This window comes from Malus sylvestris, chromosome 10 (genome assembly GCF_916048215.2).
Source record: "Malus sylvestris chromosome 10, drMalSylv7.2, whole genome shotgun sequence".
Lineage (NCBI taxonomy): Eukaryota > Viridiplantae > Streptophyta > Magnoliopsida > Rosales > Rosaceae > Malus > Malus sylvestris.
In genome coordinates this window covers 9,426,850-9,447,644 of record NC_062269.1, presented here as the reverse complement: position 1 = coordinate 9,447,644, position 20,795 = coordinate 9,426,850, and the positions used below count along the sequence as shown (strand labels likewise).

The window sequence follows — 20,795 nt, the reverse complement described above, 5'->3', positions numbered from 1 at the left end:
GATATAGAGATGGGAAAAAGGATTTACACATGGTCTTTATAGATTTGGAAAAAGCGTATGATAGGGTCCCAAGAGACATTCTTTGGAGGATTTTAGAGAAGAAAGGAGTACGAGTAGCATATATCCAAACTATACAGGATATGTATGAAGGAGCAAAGACTGCCGTAAGAACTCATGAAGGACAAACCGAAAGCTTTCCCATAACTGTAGGATTACATCAAGGCTCATCCTTAAGTCCTTACCTTTTTGTGTTGGTAATGGATGAGTTAACAGGACATATTCAAGATGATATTCCTTGGTGTATGCTTTTCGCAGACGATATAGTGTTGATAGATGAAACTCAGGAAGGGGTAAATGCAAAGCTTAAACTTTGGAGAGAAGTGTTGGAATCTAAAGGTCTTCGCCTAAGCCGATCAAAGACAGAATATATGGAGTGCAAGTTCAGTGCAAATGGAGGCCAAAACGAGTTAGGGGTGAGGATCGGAGATCAAGAAATACCAAAGAGCGACAATTTTCGTTACCTAGGATCTATTTTGCAAAAGAACGGAGAATTAGATGGAGATCTCAACCATAGAATACAAGCTGGATGGATGAAGTGGAAGAGTGCATCCGGCGTGTTGTGTGACCGCCGTATGCCACTGAAGCTCAAGGGAAAATTTTATAGGACGACAATAAGGCCGGCGATGCTGTATGGCACAGAATGTTGGGCGGTGAAGCATCAACACGTACACAAAATGGGTGTAGCGGAGATGAGGATGCTTCGTTGGATGTGTGGGCACACGAGAAAGGATAAGATTAGGAATGAAGATATCCGGGGTAAAGTAGGAGTAGCCGAAATTGAAGGAAAGATGAGAGAAAATCGGTTACGGTGGTTTGGACATGTGCAAAGAAGGCATACTGACGCTCCGATTAGAAGATGCGACTATGGGACAGAGGTTCAGGGCCGAAGGGGTAGAGGAAGACCTAGGAAAACTTTGAGAGAGACCCTAAGAAAAGACTTAGAGTACTTGGATCTAACGGAGGACATGACACAGGACAGAACACAATGGCGTTCTAAGATTCATATACCCGATCCCACTCAATGACTTGGATTTTCCAAGTCTCCAACCGAGAAGTTGTCCTCGCTCAGGAAATTAAGGGAACACTACCTCAACCTACATGCTCCACTCACAAAGCTTCAACATACAAACTTCAACAAAAGAAAATTCAAAGAACTTAGCGAAGAAGGCTTTGGTGATTTAACACAATACGTTGAAATGAAGGAAAGCTTATTTATTGATATCCCCGATAAGTTACAAATATGTACATATACTTGAGTCAAAATAAACAAACAAGAGGGAGCCTTCACAAAGGTTGCTTAGGAGAAGTCTCAGCAGTCGGTAAAGCCCCAGAAAGAGAAGGCACCGGAGGGGGATCATTCGGAGCCTCAGTACTGGACAGAACCCTAGAAGGAGGAGGCATCAGAGGTTGATCATTTGGAGCTTCATTACGCGGTACAGCCCCAGAAGACGAAGGCAATAAATGCCTTTGGAACAAACCCACAAATCTCTGATGATCAAGTAAAACCTGACCATCAGATTCCTTCATCTGGTCAAGCTTCCTCTTCATGTTTGTAGCATAGTCATGTGCGAGCCGGTGCAACTGTTTATTCTCATGCTTGAGCCCTCTAATCTCTTGTTTGAGACTCATCACTTCAGCCGCCAATGATTCAACTTGGCGGGTTCGAGTAAATAGGCGTTGGGCCATATTAGACACAGAACCTGCACACTGAACACTAAGAGCCAGAGAATCCTTAACAGCCAACTCATCAGACCGTTTGGAAAGTAGTCGGTTATCTTTGGGAGTGAGAAGGTTCCTGGCCACTACCGCAGCGGTCATATCATTCTTCATCACGGAATCCCCAACGGTAAGAGGACCAGTAGGGGAGACGAAGGATGGGCGCCATATGTTGTCTGGAGAAGGCGGGGCTGCCTCTTCAACAAGGTTCAAGTCAAAACGACGGTCGGAGGGGCCAGACATTTTCAAAGGTGTTGAAGAGAGAAGAGGTCGGACAAATCAAGATCTTAGAAGTGCAAGAATGGAGCTTCTACTGGTGGATATTCAAGTGTGCTTTGGAACTTAATGTCAGCCCCTATAAAAATCTGCACTCGACGAAGCTTCAGAAATCGAAAAGGCGTTTGCTTTCTCAAAAGCTGGGCGGCTCAGAGACCACGAGGGTCGATCTCAGAAATCGAAGAGGCGTTTGCTTTCTCAAAAACTGGGTTGCTCAAAGACCACGAAGGCCGATCTCAAAAATCGAAGAGGTTTGCTTTCTCAAAAGCTGGGCTGCTCAGAGACCACGAGGGCCGATCCCAGAAATCGAAGAGGTTTGCTTTCTCAAAAGCTGGGCTGCTCAAAGACCACGAGGGCCGATCTCAGAAATCGAAGAGGCACCTACTTTTCCAGCCTTGTCAGCACCTGTCACACGCACTCAGCTTTGCGGAAATTATAGGCATTCTGTCGAAGATTTCTGGCGAAGTAGAAAGCACATGAATCGTACTGTTCAATCACGCACTTCCCACACGCAACAGTAGCTCATGGGTACCACATATGACTTTGCCAAAGTTCTATGACAAAGTTGAGACTACTTTTCCAGCCCTGTCAGCACCTGTCACACGCACACTCAGCTTTGCGGAAATTATGGGCATTCTGTCGAAGATTTCTGGCGAAGTAGAAAGCACATGAATCGAACTGTTCACTCACCCACTTCCCACACGCAACAGTAGCTCATGGGTACCACATATAACTTTGCCAAAGTTCTCTGACAAAGTTGAGACACGTGAAGCTTGCAGCTCTCACTACATCGCTCTGACCAAGAAGGGTAAAAGAATAGCAAAGAAACAACACTAACAAAGTGTAGACACATAAATTTTGAAGGCCTAGCTACCATATTATTACCCACAAGGGTAAAGGAACAGTACCACTGCTGGATAATTGGAAAGTCCCGGTGTGTCAACCTCTGTGCTTCGTGGCAAGGTAGACTAGCAAACATGCCCAACCTTTACTCACATTTGAGAAAACACTCCCAACAAGATTGCTTGCACCAAAATCGAAGAGGCATCGCCCTCCAAATCTCGAGAGCCAGACTCCCAACATGATTACTTTCTCAAAAATCGAAGAGAGGGTAAAAGAACAGTACCACTGCTGGATAATTGGAAAGTCCCTGTGTGTCAACCTCTGTGCTTCGTGGCAAGGTAGACTAGCAAACATGCCCAACCTTTACTCACATTCGAGAAAACACCCCCAACAAGATTGCTTGCTCCAAAATCGAAGAGGCACCGCCCCCCGAATCTTGAGAGCCAGACTCCTAACATGATTACTTTCTCAAAAATCGAAGAGAGGGTAAAGGAACAGTACCACTGCTGGATAATTGGAAAGTCCCTGTGTGTCAACCTCTGTGCTTCGTGGCAAGGTAGACTAGCAAACATGCCCAACCTTTACTCACATTCGAGAAAACACTCCCAACAAGATTGCTTGCTCCAAAATCGAAGAGGCACCGCCCTCCGAATCTCGAGAGCCAGACTCCCAACATGATTACTTTCTCAAAAATCGAAGACACCGCTCTCCGAATCTCGAGAGCCAGACCCCCAGCAGGATTGCTTTCTCAAAAATCGAAGAGGCATCGTTCTCCGAATCTCGATAGCCAGATCCCCGACAGGATTGCTTGTTCGAAAACCGAAGAGGCACCACTTTCCCAACTTCAAGAGCCAGATCTCCTTGGATAAAGCTTGTCTGTAATCTTCACACGCAACATCAGCTTTCCAGATACCACAGACCACTTTTTCAAAGTGCTCTGACAGAGTTAAAACTTGTGAAGCTGGCAGCTCCCACTACCGTGCTATGACCAAGCAGGGTAAAGGAATAGCATTATTACTTGATGTTAGGGAGACTCCTATATATGTCGACCTCCATCCCCAACGAACAGGCAGACCTGCAAAAATGCTCAACCCTTCCTCTTATCTGAGAGGGCACTCCCAACGAAGCCTTTCGAAATATTCAACTTTCTTTCCCCCCGATAATACCTCTGTAAACAAGCTATACTAGAGCAAGAATATCTCATATCATCAGGGTTAAAAGCAAGAGTATCCCATATCATGCTTTTTCCCTGTCTTTTCCTTTGGCCTTGTTCTTACCTGCAAGACAAGGAGAAAGAGAGCAATCAGTCAGCACTTGGAATCAAGCTTCCAGCCAGGAACTGACTGCCTGGAACCCCTTACCTGATTACTTACCTAGCATTGCTCTCGAGTACTCATCTTCAACATCTTATGCTTCCAGGGAAGATACCGTATCTGCCTGAGGAACAGATAGGGCAAGTGAGAAGGATACAAGGAAGCATGTGGAGACAAGCGTAACAGCACACGTGCCGATACGTCCACTACTCTGTCAAAAGCAAAAGTATCCCATATCAGCAGGGTCGAACATACTCTAGATTTGATGGACTTGTTTTGACCCTCAAATTCTTCAGTCGGCCTTATACTCTGGAGGAAACCAGAAAACCCTCCAGCCCAGTTCAAGAATAAGCCTGTGGAAAGTTACTTCTTCAAAAGCAAAAGTATCCTATATCATCTCTTCTCATTTTTCTTCTCTTTATCCTTCATGCTGCCTGCAAGATAGGGAGAATGTGAACAATCAGTCGGAGCTCTGATTGCTTACCTTGTTTGTTACCTCTTTCAGCAGATCCCCTAGCCCGGCGACTTGGGGGACTCCTACTACATGGTTTGTATCGCGCTTGACCAAGCCTGAAACTACAAGTAAGCTTCAAGTGACATTGATACATTACCTTGTGCATCTCTACCAGTTACAGATACCACCCCTGGATGGAGGAAGAGTACTTCCAGAGAAGATGCCACATCTACCTATGAGACAGATAAGGAAAGTCAAGACGATACCACACTCTGGTACTTAGAAGTTTCGTGGTTACGAGATCATTCTCCTACAATATTTCCTAATGTCATTTGTACTAAATCATTCACTTGTACTCCCTAAAGGAGAGCTTGAACCTATGTACTTGTGTAAACCCTTCACAATTAATGAGAACTCCTCTATTCCGTGGACGTAGCCAATCTGGGTGAACCACGTACATCTTATGTTTGCTTTCCTATCTCTATCCATTTATATACTTATCCACACTAATGACCGGAGCAATCTAGCGAAGATCATAAAAAGTGACCGTTTTCGCTACCTAGGATCTATCTTGCAAGAGAACGGAGAATTAGATGGAGATCTCAACCATAGAATGCTGGATGGATGAAGTGTAAGAGTGTATCCAGCGTGTTGGGTGACCGTCGTAGGCCACTGAAGCTCAAGGGAAAATTTTATAGGACGGCAATAAGGCCAGCGATGTTGTATGGCACAGAATGTTGGGCGGTGAAGCATCAACACGTACACAAAATGGGTGTAGCGGAGATGAGGATGCTTCGTGGGATGTATGGGCACACGAGAAAGGATAAGATTGGGAAGGAGGATATCCGAGGTAAAGGATGAGTAGCCAAAATTGAAGGAAATATGAGAGAAAATCGGTTCCGGTGGTTTGGACATGTGCAAAGAAGGCCTACTGACGCTCCGGTTCGAAAATGTGACTACGGGACAGAGGTTCAGGGCCGAAGGGGTAGAGGAAGACCTAGGAAAACTTTGGAAGAGACCCTAAGAAAAGACTTGAGTACTTGGATCTAACAGAGGACATGACACAAAACCGAGCGCAATGGCGTTCTAGGATTCATATAGCCGACCCCACTTAGTGGGAAAAGGCTTTGTTGTTGTTGTTGTTGTAATACAAAATTAAACCAAGAACAAAAAATATAATTTTTTTTGTGCGACAAATAGCTTCGTCATGCATATTTTTTTGCGATAATTCACTTTCGTCGCGCAAGAACAACATGTCGTCATGCAAAGTTTTTAGAGATGAATATTAGTCATCCCAGGTTTGTATCCTGGCATTTTGTGCGACGAACATATTCGTTCCTAAAAATTTGGTGCGACGAATGAGGAACCGTTGCGCCGTATTTTCTGCGATCAACGCTTTTGTTCATCATTCAAAGTCTTTCTTCACGATCTTTATGTGAGGTATTTTGCGCAACAAAATTTTTGTCACGCATACGTTTGTGCGACGCTATTACGCTTTGCGTGACCAATTTTTGTTCGTCGCACTAAATGTTAAACATGGTAATGGTATATTCCGGGTGTACTTTAATAGTTAGATTTTAGTTGTTGTATTTTTAAATAAAAATCTATTGGTTAAAACATTCAAAATATCATATACTTCGAACTACTGTAAAAAAATTCCTTCAAAAGTTGAGGGGGAATATAGCCACTTAACCCTTCATTGAGATCCCAGACAAGGGTGAACAGCATGCATGTTGCCTTACGTTGGACCAATATTATCCAAAAGACCAACAACATAAATGGTGGACGTTGGAAAATAAAAAGGAAAGTATTTTAGGGATATGATTTAATTAGTGATTTTATATGATTTACTTAGGTTTGATATGATTTGATTTGGTCTAGGTTTCCTTGTCTTGTTGACAAAGGATTATTTTGATTTATTCCTAGTATTGCTCCTTTGTAATCTTATAGATACCTCCATATGGAGAAGAATAAAGTATTGAAATAGTATTTGAAAATTGTGAGTAAGGATGGGCAACAGTTATGGCGAGCTGGTAACCGCTGTTATTTACCCATAACCATTTATATTCATACCTGCATAACCGTTTACTCGTTGGGTAATTGTATAAACGGTTATACCCATACCCATAACCGTTTATAAACGGTTAACCATACCCATAACCGTATACCCATTTAACCATAACCGTTTACCCATTTAACCATAACCATTTACCCGTTTACCTGTTTTTGAACCAGTTTATCCTCTTTTTTTTTTTTACCCGTTTACCCATTTTTCATCTGTCTACATGTTTTTTTTTAACAACTTGAAAATTACAAAAGAAAATTTTGTTATAATTTTTGTTTTTTGACAATTAAACATCATTATAGGTACATTTTAACATGCATTTTCCTATTTTAATTATTTAAGTCCTCGTACAATTCCAAATTTTTAGATTCTTCCAAGAGTGAACGACAACTTTTAATGTGCAACATGTACCAAGCTTGATTGGTGCAGATTCTGAAATGATGCCAAACATGTGTTTGTTAGACGAATTTTGATTATCCTATGATTTCTAGATGATGTCACGTGTATGACGCATGGAGCCGTATGTAAAATAGCTACGTACTATTTAACTACATTTACAGAAGACTAAGTTTAAGTTATTTGTCTACTACCATATTATATTCATGATGAACTAAAACTACTTACAAGAAGAGCGGGAACATCATCACCTTGTATTACTATTTTATGTATAATGTGTATGACGAGTTATTGACGACATGATTGATATGTTTTACTTCTAAAATAAAATGATATAAACAAAATAAACGTTTTGACTCTACTAATAATATCACGTGACAGAGTTTCAAGTATACAAAAAATTGCTCTATACCTAATAACAAGTAAGCTGCATGAGGAAAGTATTTTGCTATAAATATGCAACTCTTATAGCAGAATAGGCACCGGGATTAAGAGTGTTGAGAAGCATTATTTGAGAACACAAACTAATGGAGGTAGAGCAAGTGCTTCACATGAATGGAGGAATTGGGAAGACAAGCTATGCAACCAACTCTCTACTTCAAGTTAGACAGCATCTGTTTCTCTGTGTAGACTTTCCTATTTGATCCTATTCGATTTTAATGAGCTTTTTTTAATATCACGGGAACTAATTGTTCTTATAAAATTAAGAACATTTTAATAATATTCAGCTGTCTAAATTTATTTCAGAGAGCTATGATTTCGATGGTGAAGCCCATAGTTAAGGCAAGCATAGAGCAGCTTTGCAGCACACTCTTCTCTTACTGTTTAAAAATAGCAGACTTGGGATGCTCTTCTGGACCCAACACCCTTTTGGCGGTATCAGATATCACACACAACATCCATGCCACTTTCCAAAAACTAAACCGTCCATCTCCTTCACTGCAAGCCTTCTTGAATGATCTTCCCAGGGACGATTTCAACACTGTGTTTGTTGGAATATAAGTGTGTGTGCTGTGTTTTTCTTAATGTTTCTAAGTTTAAATGTGAGCCATTGGATTATAGACCAATTGGACAGCTGAGATGTAATCTTAGTTTTTAGTAGTGTATATTGCCACTTGTATCTATCTTATAGGGTAGATTACATGAAGGGTAGAGATTGAATTGTGGACTCTCTTCTCTACGGATATATCTTTGCACATGTCTTGTGTGCAGAGTGTGAATGAAGAAAAGCTTTGTTAGTTCTGGTTTGAACATTCTTTCTGCATTCATCTGTGGTTGGAGAAATCTTTCATTTTCTTCTTGATTCACTTTCTGAGAAACAAGGTCATATTCCTTAATTCTAACATGGCCTCAGAGCCAGGTTCAATCGTTTAATACTGGGAGATTGAATCTGTGAAGTTACGAGATCTGTGTCTAATATGGCAGGATCTGGAGGAGGTGAGCTGAGAGCACCGATCTTAACCGGCGAGAATTATGAATTCTGAAGCATAAGGATGAAGACCATTTTTAAGTCTTATGGACTATGGGAATTTGTTGAAAAATGAATCGAGAGCTCAGATTCGAAGGGAGCTGACTCAGATCTGAAGAAGAAGGAGAAAGAGGGATCGAGCGAAGTTGCATCTCTCACGGAGAAGCTCATGAAAGATGCCAAGGCACTTGGATTGATTCAGGGAGCAGTCTCCGATGAAAATTTTCCTCGGATCTCACACGAAGAAACTTCTAAGGGAGCCTGGGATATTCTGATGCAAGAATTTCATGGAGACAAACAGGTTAGAAGTGTTAAATTACAAGGTCTTCGTAGAGAATTTGAGTATACCAGAATGAGAGATGATGAATCAATTTCTGTTTATCTTACAAAAATTATTCGATCTGATAAATCAAATGAGAAGTTATGGAGAAGAGTTGTCTAGAGAGAGGATTGTGCAAAAATTATTAATTAGCTTACCTTCTGCGTATGATTCTATATGCTCTGTGATTGAACACTCAAGGGATATAGATGTGATTGAGGTTCAAGAGGTAGTTGCCTTATTGAAAAGTTTTGCACAGAGGTTGGAGAGACATAATGAGAACAAGACTGAGAGAGCATTTGCGAGTCTAAGTGTGAATCCCAAACCTGTCAATTCTTCTGGAAATCAAGGCAATCGATACCAAAAGAATTGGAAGCCAAAATACAAAAATTGGAATCAAAAGCCTGTTTACCAATCTGGAAAGCAAATTGTAGCTGCAGAAGGGGGAAGAAATCCTTGCAAGCACTGTGATAAGTACCATTATGGAGAGTGTTTTCTTAAAGGCAAGCCTAAGTGTCATTGTTGTGGGAAAATTGGTCACATTGCAAGGGATTGTAATAATAAGAAAAATGCTCAAGGTGTTCAGCAACTAAACTTTGCAGCTCAGGTTCCTTCTACAACTACTATGTTCTATGTAAGTAATGCGGTTGACAAGAAGTCTATTGAAGATGTATGGTATGTGGATAGTGGTTGTAGTAACCACATGACTGGTAGAGAAGATGTACTGATTGACATTGACAGAAGCATAACTGCCAAGGTAGAAATGGGAACTGGACAGTTGGTTGATGTTATAGGAAAAGGAAGCTTGGTAATGGATACAAAGATGGGAAGGAGATATATCAATGAAGTGATGCTTGTCTCAGGTCTCAAAGAGAATCTACTAAGTGTAGGGCAGATGATGGAGCACGGGTATTTCCTTATTTTTGGAGATAACAAAGCATAAATTTATGATGATTGCTTTCTTTCAAATTTGGTTGCTAAGGTGCCAATGAGAGGAAACAGAAGTTTTCCTTTGAAATTTCAAAGAGATTTGCATCTTGCATTAAAAGCAAGTGTAAATGAGTCAACATTGATCTGGCATAGAAGAATGGGGCATCTGAATGTCAACAGTCTGAAGCTACTACAGGAGAAATAAATGGTACTTGGATTGCCAGAAATCAAGATCATTAATAATCTGTGTGAGGGATGCAATCTTGGGAAGCATTGCAGAGATTCTTTTCAAAGGGAGACAACAAGTAGAGCTACTGTTCCATTGGAGTTGGTACACACAGATGTGTGTGGACCAATGCAAACCATTACCAAAGCTGGAAATCGGTATTTTCTCACTTTCATAGATGATTGTACTCGGATGTGTTGGGTCTATTTTTTAAGATACAAATAAGATGTATTCAATGTTTTTAAGAAGTTCAAGGCCACTGTTGAATTGCAAAGTGGATATAAGTTGAAAAAGCTGAGAAGTGATCGAGGGGGTGAATACACATCTATTGAGTTTAATAGATTTTGTGAAGAAGTGGGAATGGAAAGGCAACTCACTGTGGCATACTCACCACAGCAGAATGGCGTAGCTGAAAGGAAGAACAGAACTATTGTGGAGATGGCTAGATGTATGATGTTTGAAAAGAATATACCACTGGAGTTTTGGGCTGAGGCAGTCAACATTGCAGTGTATGTTCTAAATAGGTGTCCAACTAAGGCATTAGACAAGAAAACTCCATTTGAAGCTTATAGTGGAAGAAAGCCAGGAATCAAACATCTAAAAGTGTTTGGTTCTCTGTGCTATGCACATATTCCAGAACAGCAGAGACAAAAGCTTGATTTGACTAGTACAAAATGTGTGTTTCTGGGATATGGAAGTTGTGAGAAAGGCTACAAGCTTTACAATATTGACTCTCGAAAAGTCATTATTTCCAGAGATGTGGTGTTCAATGAGGAAGCTTGTTGGGACTGGAATGCACAAAAGGAATGCAATCTTACAATACCATATACTGATTCTCTCACTGAGAAAGGAAATGAGATTGAAGGAACAAGGTTGAGTCAAGCTGAGATCTCTGAAGATGATGTTGAAATACCAGAAGATAGTGAAGAAATACCTGTTAGATCTAATTCAGGTCCACAGGATGTTGATCACACACCTCTGAAATATAAAAGTATTGCAGAAGTGTATGAAAGATGCAATCTGTGTATAATTGAACCTGAAACATTTGAAGAAGAGTTCAAGGATGAAGCATGGCAGAAAGCAATGGAGAGTGAAATTGCAATGATAGAAAAGAATAATACCTGGGAGCTAGTTGATAGACCATCTGATAAACCAGTAATTGGTGTCAAATGGATTTATAAAATTAAGTTGAATCTTGATGGCTCGGTTCAGAAAAACAAAGCAAGACTTGTTGCAAGGGGTTACTCTCAAAAGCTTGGTATAGACTTCAATGAGACCTTTGCACCGGTTGCTAGGCTTGATACAATAAGGACTTTGGTTGCTTTGGCTGCACAGAAAGGGTGGAAACTTTATCAGTTAGATGTGAAGTCAGCATTTTTAAATGGAGTATTGCAGGAAGAGGTTTATGTTGATCAACCCCTTGGTTTTGTGATTAAAAACAAGGAAGATGTGGTGTACAGACTCAAGAAGGCACTTTATGGTCTTAAGCAAGCTCCAAGAGCTTGGTATGAAGAAATTAATTCCTATTTCACTAAGGCAGGTTTTCAAAGAAGTCCTAGTGAAGCAACTTTATATGTGAAGATTACTAAAGGTGGAATACTTATTGTTTCACTATATGTGGATGATATAATCTACACTGGGAATTCTAAAGAATTCTTGATGGTGTTCAAAACTGCAATGATGAGACAATATGAAATGATTGATCTTGGATTGTTGCATCATTTCTTGGGTCTTGGTGTGATACAAACTGATAATTGCATTTTCTTGCATCAGAAGAAATATGCAAAGACACTGTTAGACAAGTTTGGTTTCAAAGATTGTAAATCTGTTGCTACTCCTCTGGCTGTGAATGATAAACTGTCTAAAATGGATGGTAGTGAACAAGCTGATGAGAGTCTATATAGGCAGATGGTTGGAAGCCTATTATACTTGACTGCAACAAGGCCAGATATCATGTTTGCAGCAAGTTTGTTTGCAAGATTCATGCATGGTCCTACTAGAAAACATATGGGAACAACTAAGAGAGTGCTGAGATACATTCAAGGCACACTTGATTATGGTATAGCATATGAGAAGGGAAATGAAGCAATGCTTATTGGCTACTGTGACAGTGATTGGTCAGGTAGTGAGGATGACATGAAGAGCACATCTGGGTATGCATTTAATCTTGGTTCAGGAGTGTTTTCGTGGGCATCAGTCAAGCAGAGTAGTGTTGCATTATCTACTGCAGAAGCTGAATATGTTAGTGCAGCAGAGGCCACAGCACAAGCAATTTGGTTGAGATTTGTTCTCTCGGATTTTGGTGAAGAACAGGTTGAGCCAACTACAATCTTACGTGACAATACATCCGCTATTGCCATAACCAAAAATCCTGTGCATCATTATAAGACAAGACATATAAACAGGAGATTTCATTTCATTCGTGATGCACTACAAGATGGAGAAATTGACTTACTGTACTGCAAGACAGAGGAACAGGTTGCAGACATTTTCACTAAGGCTTTGGCCAGAGATCGATTTGAACTTCTGAGACAGAAGCTTGGAGTAATTTCAGCACAACACTTAGAAGGGAGTGTTGGAATATAAGTGTGTGTGCTGTGTTTTTCTTAATGTTTCTAAGTTTAAATGTGAGCCATTGGATTATAGACCAATTGGACAGCTGAGATGTAATCTTAGTTTTTAGTAGTGTATATTGCCACTTGTATCTATCTTATAGGGTAGATTACATGAAGGGTAGAGATTGAATTGTGGACTCTCTTCTCTACGGATATATCTTTGCACATGTCTTGTGTGCAGAGTGTGAATGAAGAAAAGCTTTGTTAGTTCTGGTTTGAACATTCTTTCTGCATTCATCTGTGGTTGGAGAAATCTTTCATTTTCTTCTTGATTCACTTTCTGAGAAACAAGGTCATATTCCTTAATTCTAACAGTGTTCAGGTCATTGCCAGGGTTCTACAAGAAACTTGAGAAAGAACAGAAGTTGGGGCCATGTTTCATTACTGCAATTCCTGGTTCTTTCTATGGCAGGCTTTTTCCAAACAATTCTCTCTACTTTGTTCTCTCTAATTATGCCCTTATGTGGATCTCTGAGGTGTGAATTGTTTTTTTTTTTTTTTAACCCCTCATACACTTACTAATATTTTTCGAGGTGGTTTAATTAATCATGGTATTTAGTATGATAAAACGTACTGTGTAGGCTCCAAAAGGTTTGATGACCAAGGAAGGAGAGGGACTAAACAAGAAGAACATATGTATAGCGAAAACAAGCCCATATGCTGTGTATAAGCTGTATTTTGAGCAATTCAAAAAGGACTTCACAGTGTTTTTGAGGTCACGAGCAGAAGAGCTGGTCCCCGGATAAAGTATGGCCCTCACAACAATGGGCAGCATAAAGAGCCATGACCCACTTTGCATTTGGGAAGTTGTCGGACTCAAACTCAATAATATGGTTTTCGATGTAATATGTGGTCCAGATTATCAATCCTAAATGTCTACGTACCAGGTAGGAACAAAATAAAAGCAACTTAATATGAACCACATTAATTTATGGCCACTATCGCAAACTTAATAATTAGTACTTACAATATAAATTTGTTAAAAAAAAGTACAACATTTATTATTAGATATTTATTTAAGTATATCTCTAATTGAGATGGAACCAATGGAAAAACAAATAAATAAAATTGCGAATGCGATTATAAACTGAGGGCTACATTTTAACTAATTCGTTATTCTACTAAGTTACAAAACACATCCTGTTGTAGAAATGGATGTCCACTCAAATAATGGGCAAGTTGCCCTTCCACTATTTAGCATGTGATTTACTTGTATAAAAACAAGCCTTATGAAACACAACAAAGAGATAGATAGATGTGAAGGGTTCACGGGAGAAAAGAAGGAAAAGGAAGAAAGGAAGAGAGAGAGAGGAAAGAAGAGGAAGAAGAGGAAGATGAGGGGGAGATATAAAGAGAGTTATCTTTGTACTCCTATTATTTCAAATTATAATGAAAGCACCACTGCTGCTCCGAGTACGTACTCCAGTCACACTGACTGTAGAGGAACCTCGTAAATTTTGTGTCTTATTTCATTTATTCCACTGCACCCACGGTCGATTTTACAACACGTTATCAGCATGAGAAGCTCTCATGTCAGTGGAAAGCACAACGCCACAAATCATGTTCACCTTCTTCAGCTGGAATCTCATAGATAAGAAAAAAAATTTCATTTCATCTTCAAATCTCAGTACAATTGATTTTCTTGAAGCAACTATATATATTGTTATATGACTGTATATCATCCTTTGCAGAAGCAAAAGAGTAAAAGACTCAAAATTTGTAAGAGAATTTGACAGCCATGTAAATAGCCTCGGAACTCCAACTTGCGGACCTCGGATTGAAATACTTTCTTCTTGTAAGTTGTTCGTCTGCTCAGTATCTACAACATATCAAAATTTCAGAAAATGTTAACGGTGCGATCGTCGCAGATGTCTGAAATACCAAACTAGTTTCCAATTTCAGCAGAAAACTGGGCAGCCACCTTATGAGTACCAAAACTCCATTTCGGTAACTCAAATCGAAATTGTTTCTTCACGAAAGTTGTTTGGTATCCTCTTATCCATATCATACTAAATTTTGAACTAAATCTAACGGTTTGATCTTCTCATAAGTTGCAGACACTCTTGACTCCAAAACTTATGGGAACCGTTTCGACTTTTTCGAAACTCACCAGAGGAGGAACACCAATTGGAACTTATTGTTACTATTATTTACTGAGTAACCAAAATGACTTCGAACTGTGAAATAATAATAAAAATAAAAGGGATGAAACAAAAGAAGTGGCAGACCAAGAAAATGAAAAAGCAAAACATGAGGACTTAGTCATTGCATTTTCTGTTTTGGCATATTTATGTGCATGGTGTTGGTTTAAAGCCCATGTCACAAGTTCTACTTATTTAAAGCAATTTATTTACAGTGGGTAGAATTATTACCCTTTGTTTTAAAGCTTTGATATTTATGTGAATGGTGCTGAATCAAAGCCCTTGTCACAAGCTTTATTTACTTTAAAGCAATTTATTTACCATGGACGGTTTTACCGCCTATTGCTTTAAGTTTTAATGGTGCTGAATTAAAGCCCTTGTCACAAGCTTTATTTATTTAAATGCAATTTATTCATTATGGCTGGAATTAGCGCCTATTGCTTTAATTTATTTATTGTACTTATCTTTTGTTACAATGAGTATATATAAGACCCAAAGTTCCTTGATCAGATCAGAACCTGCAGTTTCTTGATCCTCATCATATAAAATGATTGGACCCGAAGTTCCATCATACAGAAAGATTAGGCATGAAGTCCTTTGATCCTGAAGATCAGGACATGAAATTCCTTGATGAGTACCGTAAGTTTAAAGTGCCGCAATGCCTCAACTTAACTATAATAAAGGACATAAGAGTCTCAGTTCACAGACTATTAAACAAGGACCAGAAGTTCCTCATGTCCATACTCAAAACGGTTTAGCAGAAGCATTTATTAAGTGGGTGAAATCAATTACCAACGCTCTGCTCATGAAAACGAAATTGCCAATTTTCTACATGGGAACATGTAAACTTTACATGATGCATTATTAATTCGATTGAGATATGTTACCAACCATCAATACTTCTCAGTACAACTCGTGTTTGGGAACCAGCCAAGCATTATACTTTCACGAGTTTTTTGTTGTGTTGTCTATGTGCCTGTAAGACTGCCACAACGTACTGAAATGAGGCATCATCGTAGATTAGGCATTGATGTTGAACATCATCTATCATTCAATATTTAGAACCCTTGACTGGGGATATATTTACCGCTTGGTTTGCGGACTGTCATTTTTATAAGACAATGTTTCCGCTGTTAGGGGGAGAAAATATCGTTCCAAAAAAAAAACAATGAGAAAATATCATTCCAGAAGAATGACGAGAAAGGATCGTTCCAGAAGAACGAAGAGAATTTATTTTATTTTGATTCACGAATCAATCAATGAGAAAATGAAATATGAATAATTGAATGATGCAACGAAAGTGATGAAATCATATATACTTACTGCAAATGTGTCTACAAGAATTGATGTCTCTGTTGGATAAAATAATGAGACAGTAAATGATTTATCTGTTGCACGCCTGAAGCGTGGCAGATTTTTAGACTCAAAAGGTTCAGTTATTCGAAAGAAAAATAATATGGCACTACTGAACTATTGCATTCCCGAAGCATAACTGTTGCATGCCAGAAGCATGACAGTCGCCGCATGGATACACGTCCCAGATAGGACAATCCACAGACATGGGAATATTGATGTCTCATGCATGTAGCATGATAGATGTATAGGTTCCAAAGACTCAACTCCCGGAAGTGGAGATTAAAATCCAAGCTCTATAAAGCTCAAGAGGAGGTTATGATCCACATTCTCTAAATTATGACTATCCTGGAAGAGATAGCGTCATACCCTTGAAGAGGCAATGAATATCCAAAGAAATGAAAAGTTTTTATGCATGCGCATGCACATGAGAATATGGGATCACGGATTGATGATAACCAATGGTAATTTTGGTTTTTACAAGTAGCTACTAAATTCATCAATGAGCTGTGTTAATATTGAGTCACGTTCTTTTGTTCGTCGACAAAAGAAAAATTATTGGCCAAAATGGAGAAAGGCAATTCCATTACAATTTTGTAAGAACGTGGACAAATGAACCTATATATATTTGAATACAATACAAATAGCCAAAAGATGTTGAACCAAGGAGGTTACATATCGGCATTTGTAATACACTCACATAATATGACACAAGGTTACTAATTGAAACCTGAAATTATACTCTTGTAAACGAGTTCATATAAATGGAGAATTATATACGAAGGGTTATGAGTCGCCCACATCATATCTCCATAAGTAAATCCCTCAAGTATACATGGGAGCAAATTGCTCTGTATAAATTCCAAAGGAAAATGTGTCATGAAGTGTAGAAAATCCTTGAAGGATTCAAATTGCTTGAAGTAAGCCCCTGAAGGGTAAAGCATAAAATATATACTCAATATCAATGGATGATATAAATTGCCTTAGTGAGTACTATCAGTATGATATTGTTGCAACATACTAAAATCTCTTGCAAGAGTCAATGACATTAAATTAGAACTCTTGAAGAGTTGATGATATTAAATTGGGACTCCTGAAGAGTCTAGAAAAATTATAAAGTGTTGAAGGAATTATTGTCTCGAGCTGCAGATCGAACAATCTACCAACACGAATCTTATCCATGATATTTATGATATTAAAAGAACCATATGGATTGAAGATTATGAGTTGAATACTCATATGATGAAGACACTAAGAATAATCATTTATCTTCGTGAGGGTAAAGATAAATTAATATTTGGTCCAGAAGTACCACATCTTAGTAAAGTATATGCTTTATTGTATTTGGCACAATACATTGAATGAAATAAAGCTTATTTATTAATATCTCCAAGAAATTACAAATATATACATACACATGAGTTAAAACAAACAAACAGGATGAAGCCTTCACAAAGGTTGCTCATGTGAAGCCTCAGTACTCGGAAGTACCCCAGAAAGGGGAGGCACTGGAGATTGATCATGTGGCACCCCAGTACTTAGCAAAACACCAGAAGGGGAAGGCATCAGTTGCTTTCGGAATCTAGCAACAAACCTCTGGTGATCACTTTGAATTCGACTTTCAGATTCCTGCAGTTGGTCGAGCTTTCTTTTCATGCTCGTAGAGTAACTATTTGCAAGCACGTGTAACACCCTATTCTCGTGCTTGAGCCCTCTGATATCTTGTTTAAGACTTGCCACCTCTGCCATTAATAATTCAACTTGGCGAGTTTGAGCAAGTAGGCGTTGGCCCATATTGGACACAGAGCCAGCACACTGAACACTGAGAGCCAAGGAGTCTTGAACGGCCGACTCTTCAGACCGTTCTGAAAGGATCTTGTTATCCCTTGGAGTGAGAAGATTCTTAGCTACCACAGTAGCGGTTATGTTATTCTTCATCACAGAGTCCCCAACCGTAAGAGGACCATTAGAAGATAAGAAGGACGGGCGCCATATATTATCCTGACGTTGCTCGTCTGTATCATTCCTAAGACTCAAATCTAAGCAAATGTTAGATGGGCAAGTCATTTTTCAGAAATGATGAAGGAAAAACAGAGGTCAAATAAAATTTCAGAAGTGCAAGATAGAGGAAATTTCTACAGGCAGCAACTTTCTGAGCATACTCTTGAACACAATTGATGTCTCTATAAAAGAAGAGGCAGCAGAGCCACTTGTTCAAAGATCGAAGAGGCACCGCTCTCCGAATTTCAAAAGCCAGATTTTCCTGAATAAAGTTTGTTGGCATTTTTCAGACGTAATCCCAGCTTTTTCAGATATCGCGTGCAACTTTGTCAAAGATATCTGACAAAGTTGAAAACGCGTAAATCTTACTGTTCTATTTACACCACAGTTATTGACAAGAGTAAAAGCACAGCACCACCACTTGCTATTGAGAAATCTCTATATATGTTGACCTCTGTTCTCCATAACAAGGCAGACCCGCAACACTGCAAGAATACCTAACTCTTCCTCATCTCCGAGAATGCATCTTCAACATAGCATCTCGAAATACTCAGTTTTCTTCCTCTCCGAGAATACCTCTTCAAACATGTCACACCAGAGCAAGATTATCACATATCTTCAGGGACCAGAGCAAGATTATCTCATATCATACAATCTCCCTGTCCTTTCCTTTGTCCTTGTTCTTGTCTGCGAAGACAAGGATAAAGAAAGCAATATGTCGGAACCTCTACTCAAACTCCCGGTAAGGAACCGACTGCCTGGAACCTTTCCTGATTGCTTACCTAGTGTTGCTCTCGAGTAGTCATCTTCAACGGTTGGAGCTGGGTCTCCAGTCACCAAGAAGTGATGAACCATCTAAATGCAAGGGTTGCACTCCACTCCGGCATCAGAGGGCAAATACTGCCGGAGAAGATGCCACACATGCATGGGGGAAAAGCAGGGAAAATACTACTTAAGCAAGGGGAGCAAGTAAGGAAAGTGAAAATGATACATTGAAGCATGTGGAGACAAGCGCAACAAACGTGTGCTGATTCATCCCTGACAAAATTGAAGATCACTTGCCACATGAAGCTCCTCATGGTCCAATTTCATTCAAGATCAAGCCTCGAAGGTCCTTGAAGAAATCACAAGTCCGATTCAAGATCAAGTGTTCATTACTCTTGAATCAAATTCCGCTCCAGATAAAAGGAGTAAATTCAGACCTTTGGATGCTAGTCTAACAGAAAGTCCTACAACCCAGTTCAAGAAAAAGCCTGTGGAAAGTTAACAACAAGTAAAGCAACTCTTTCAGCAACTCTTCTTACTAAGAGACTAAAGCAGAACAATCAACGATCAACCTAAATGATTTGAAATCAGGGGGAGATACTCATCAGGGGTAGCATCCAAAATAGATCAAGAGTTTAACGAGTCAATCGAAGACTTGTGGCCATCCAAGGAGGAGTGTTGTAGAAATGGATGTCCACTCAAATAATGGGCAAGTTGCCCTTCCACTATTTAGCATGTGATTTACTTGTATAAAAACAAGCCTTATGAAACACAACAAAGAGATAGATAGATGTGAAGGGTTCACGGGAGAAAAGAAGGAAAAGGAAGAAAGGAAGAGAGAGAGAGGAAAGAAGAGGAAGAAGAGGAAGATGAGGGGGAGATATAAAGAGAGTTATCTTTGTACTCCTATTATTTCAAATTATAATGAAAGCACCACTGCTGCCCCGATGACGTACTCCAGTCACTCTGACTGTAGAGGAACCTCGTAAATTTTGTGTCTTGTTTCATTTATTCCACTGCACCCACAGTCGATTTTACAACACATCCTATATATAAAGAAAACTAAAAAAAAAGACTAAAGCAAACCCTAATCTTTAAGGAACCCTAATTTCCCAACGACTTCAATAATTACTTTACTAATTACAAACATTATTTAGTTTGATGAATTTCAAGGTTTGATTGAGAAGGAAAATTTGGAGATATTCAATCTGCCATATTATGCATCAACAACAAAGGATGTTGAAGATGTAAACGAGGCTGAAGGATCTTTTAGGTTGCAAAGCGTTGAAGCTTTCAAAAATGATTGGGACTCTTATATGAAGCATGCTTACAGTGACGTTGGTAAAAAGGCAAGGGCTAAACTTGCCACTGATATAAGAGCTGTGGAAGAGCCTGTTATGGTAACACAATTCGGAGAAGCTGCTATGGATGATTTGTTTTGCCGGTCCGAAGCAGTTGTCCTTCATCACATGGAAATGGAGAATTGCCAGTACATTAACCTGGTTATCTCTTTGACAAAGAAGCGTTGAATAGATGAATATGCAAGAAATGACAACGAGATTTAGGTTATATTGTTCTTTTTATCATTTTGCATTTCATGTTTTGTACTTCATTATAAGAAAGAGAGCTTCGGTAAAACGAGGAAGATGAACTGAAGAGAAAGAGAGCTTCGGTCTTTGTATGCATACAACAACAACAACAACAACAAAGCCTTTTCCCACTAAGTGGGGTCGGCTATGTGAATCCTAGAACGCCATTGCGCTCGGTTCTGTGTCATATCCTCCTTTAGATCCAAGTACTCTAAGTCTTTTCTTAGGGTCTCTTCCAAAGTTTTCCTAGGTCTTCCTCTACCCC

The 20,795-nt window shown here is 39.4% G+C and overlaps 1 protein-coding gene and 1 pseudogene across 1 annotated transcript in view; one reads left to right on the top strand and one right to left on the bottom strand.

Annotated features, from left to right (window-relative positions):
• LOC126585425 (uncharacterized) overlaps positions 1 to 2,163 on the bottom strand; it is an 88,335-nt gene extending 86,172 nt beyond the window's left edge. Inside the window, exon 1 of the mRNA XM_050249857.1 lies at positions 1,761 to 2,163. Within this exon, the coding sequence (XP_050105814.1) occupies positions 1,761 to 2,019 (259 nt within the window). The 5' untranslated portion in view covers positions 2,020 to 2,163. The remainder of the gene's footprint in view (positions 1 to 1,760) is intronic.
• Positions 2,164 to 7,623: 5,460 nt separating this feature from the next.
• LOC126585424 (salicylate carboxymethyltransferase-like) lies at positions 7,624 to 20,470 on the top strand (annotated as a pseudogene).
• Positions 20,471 to 20,795: the final 325 nt, after the last annotated feature.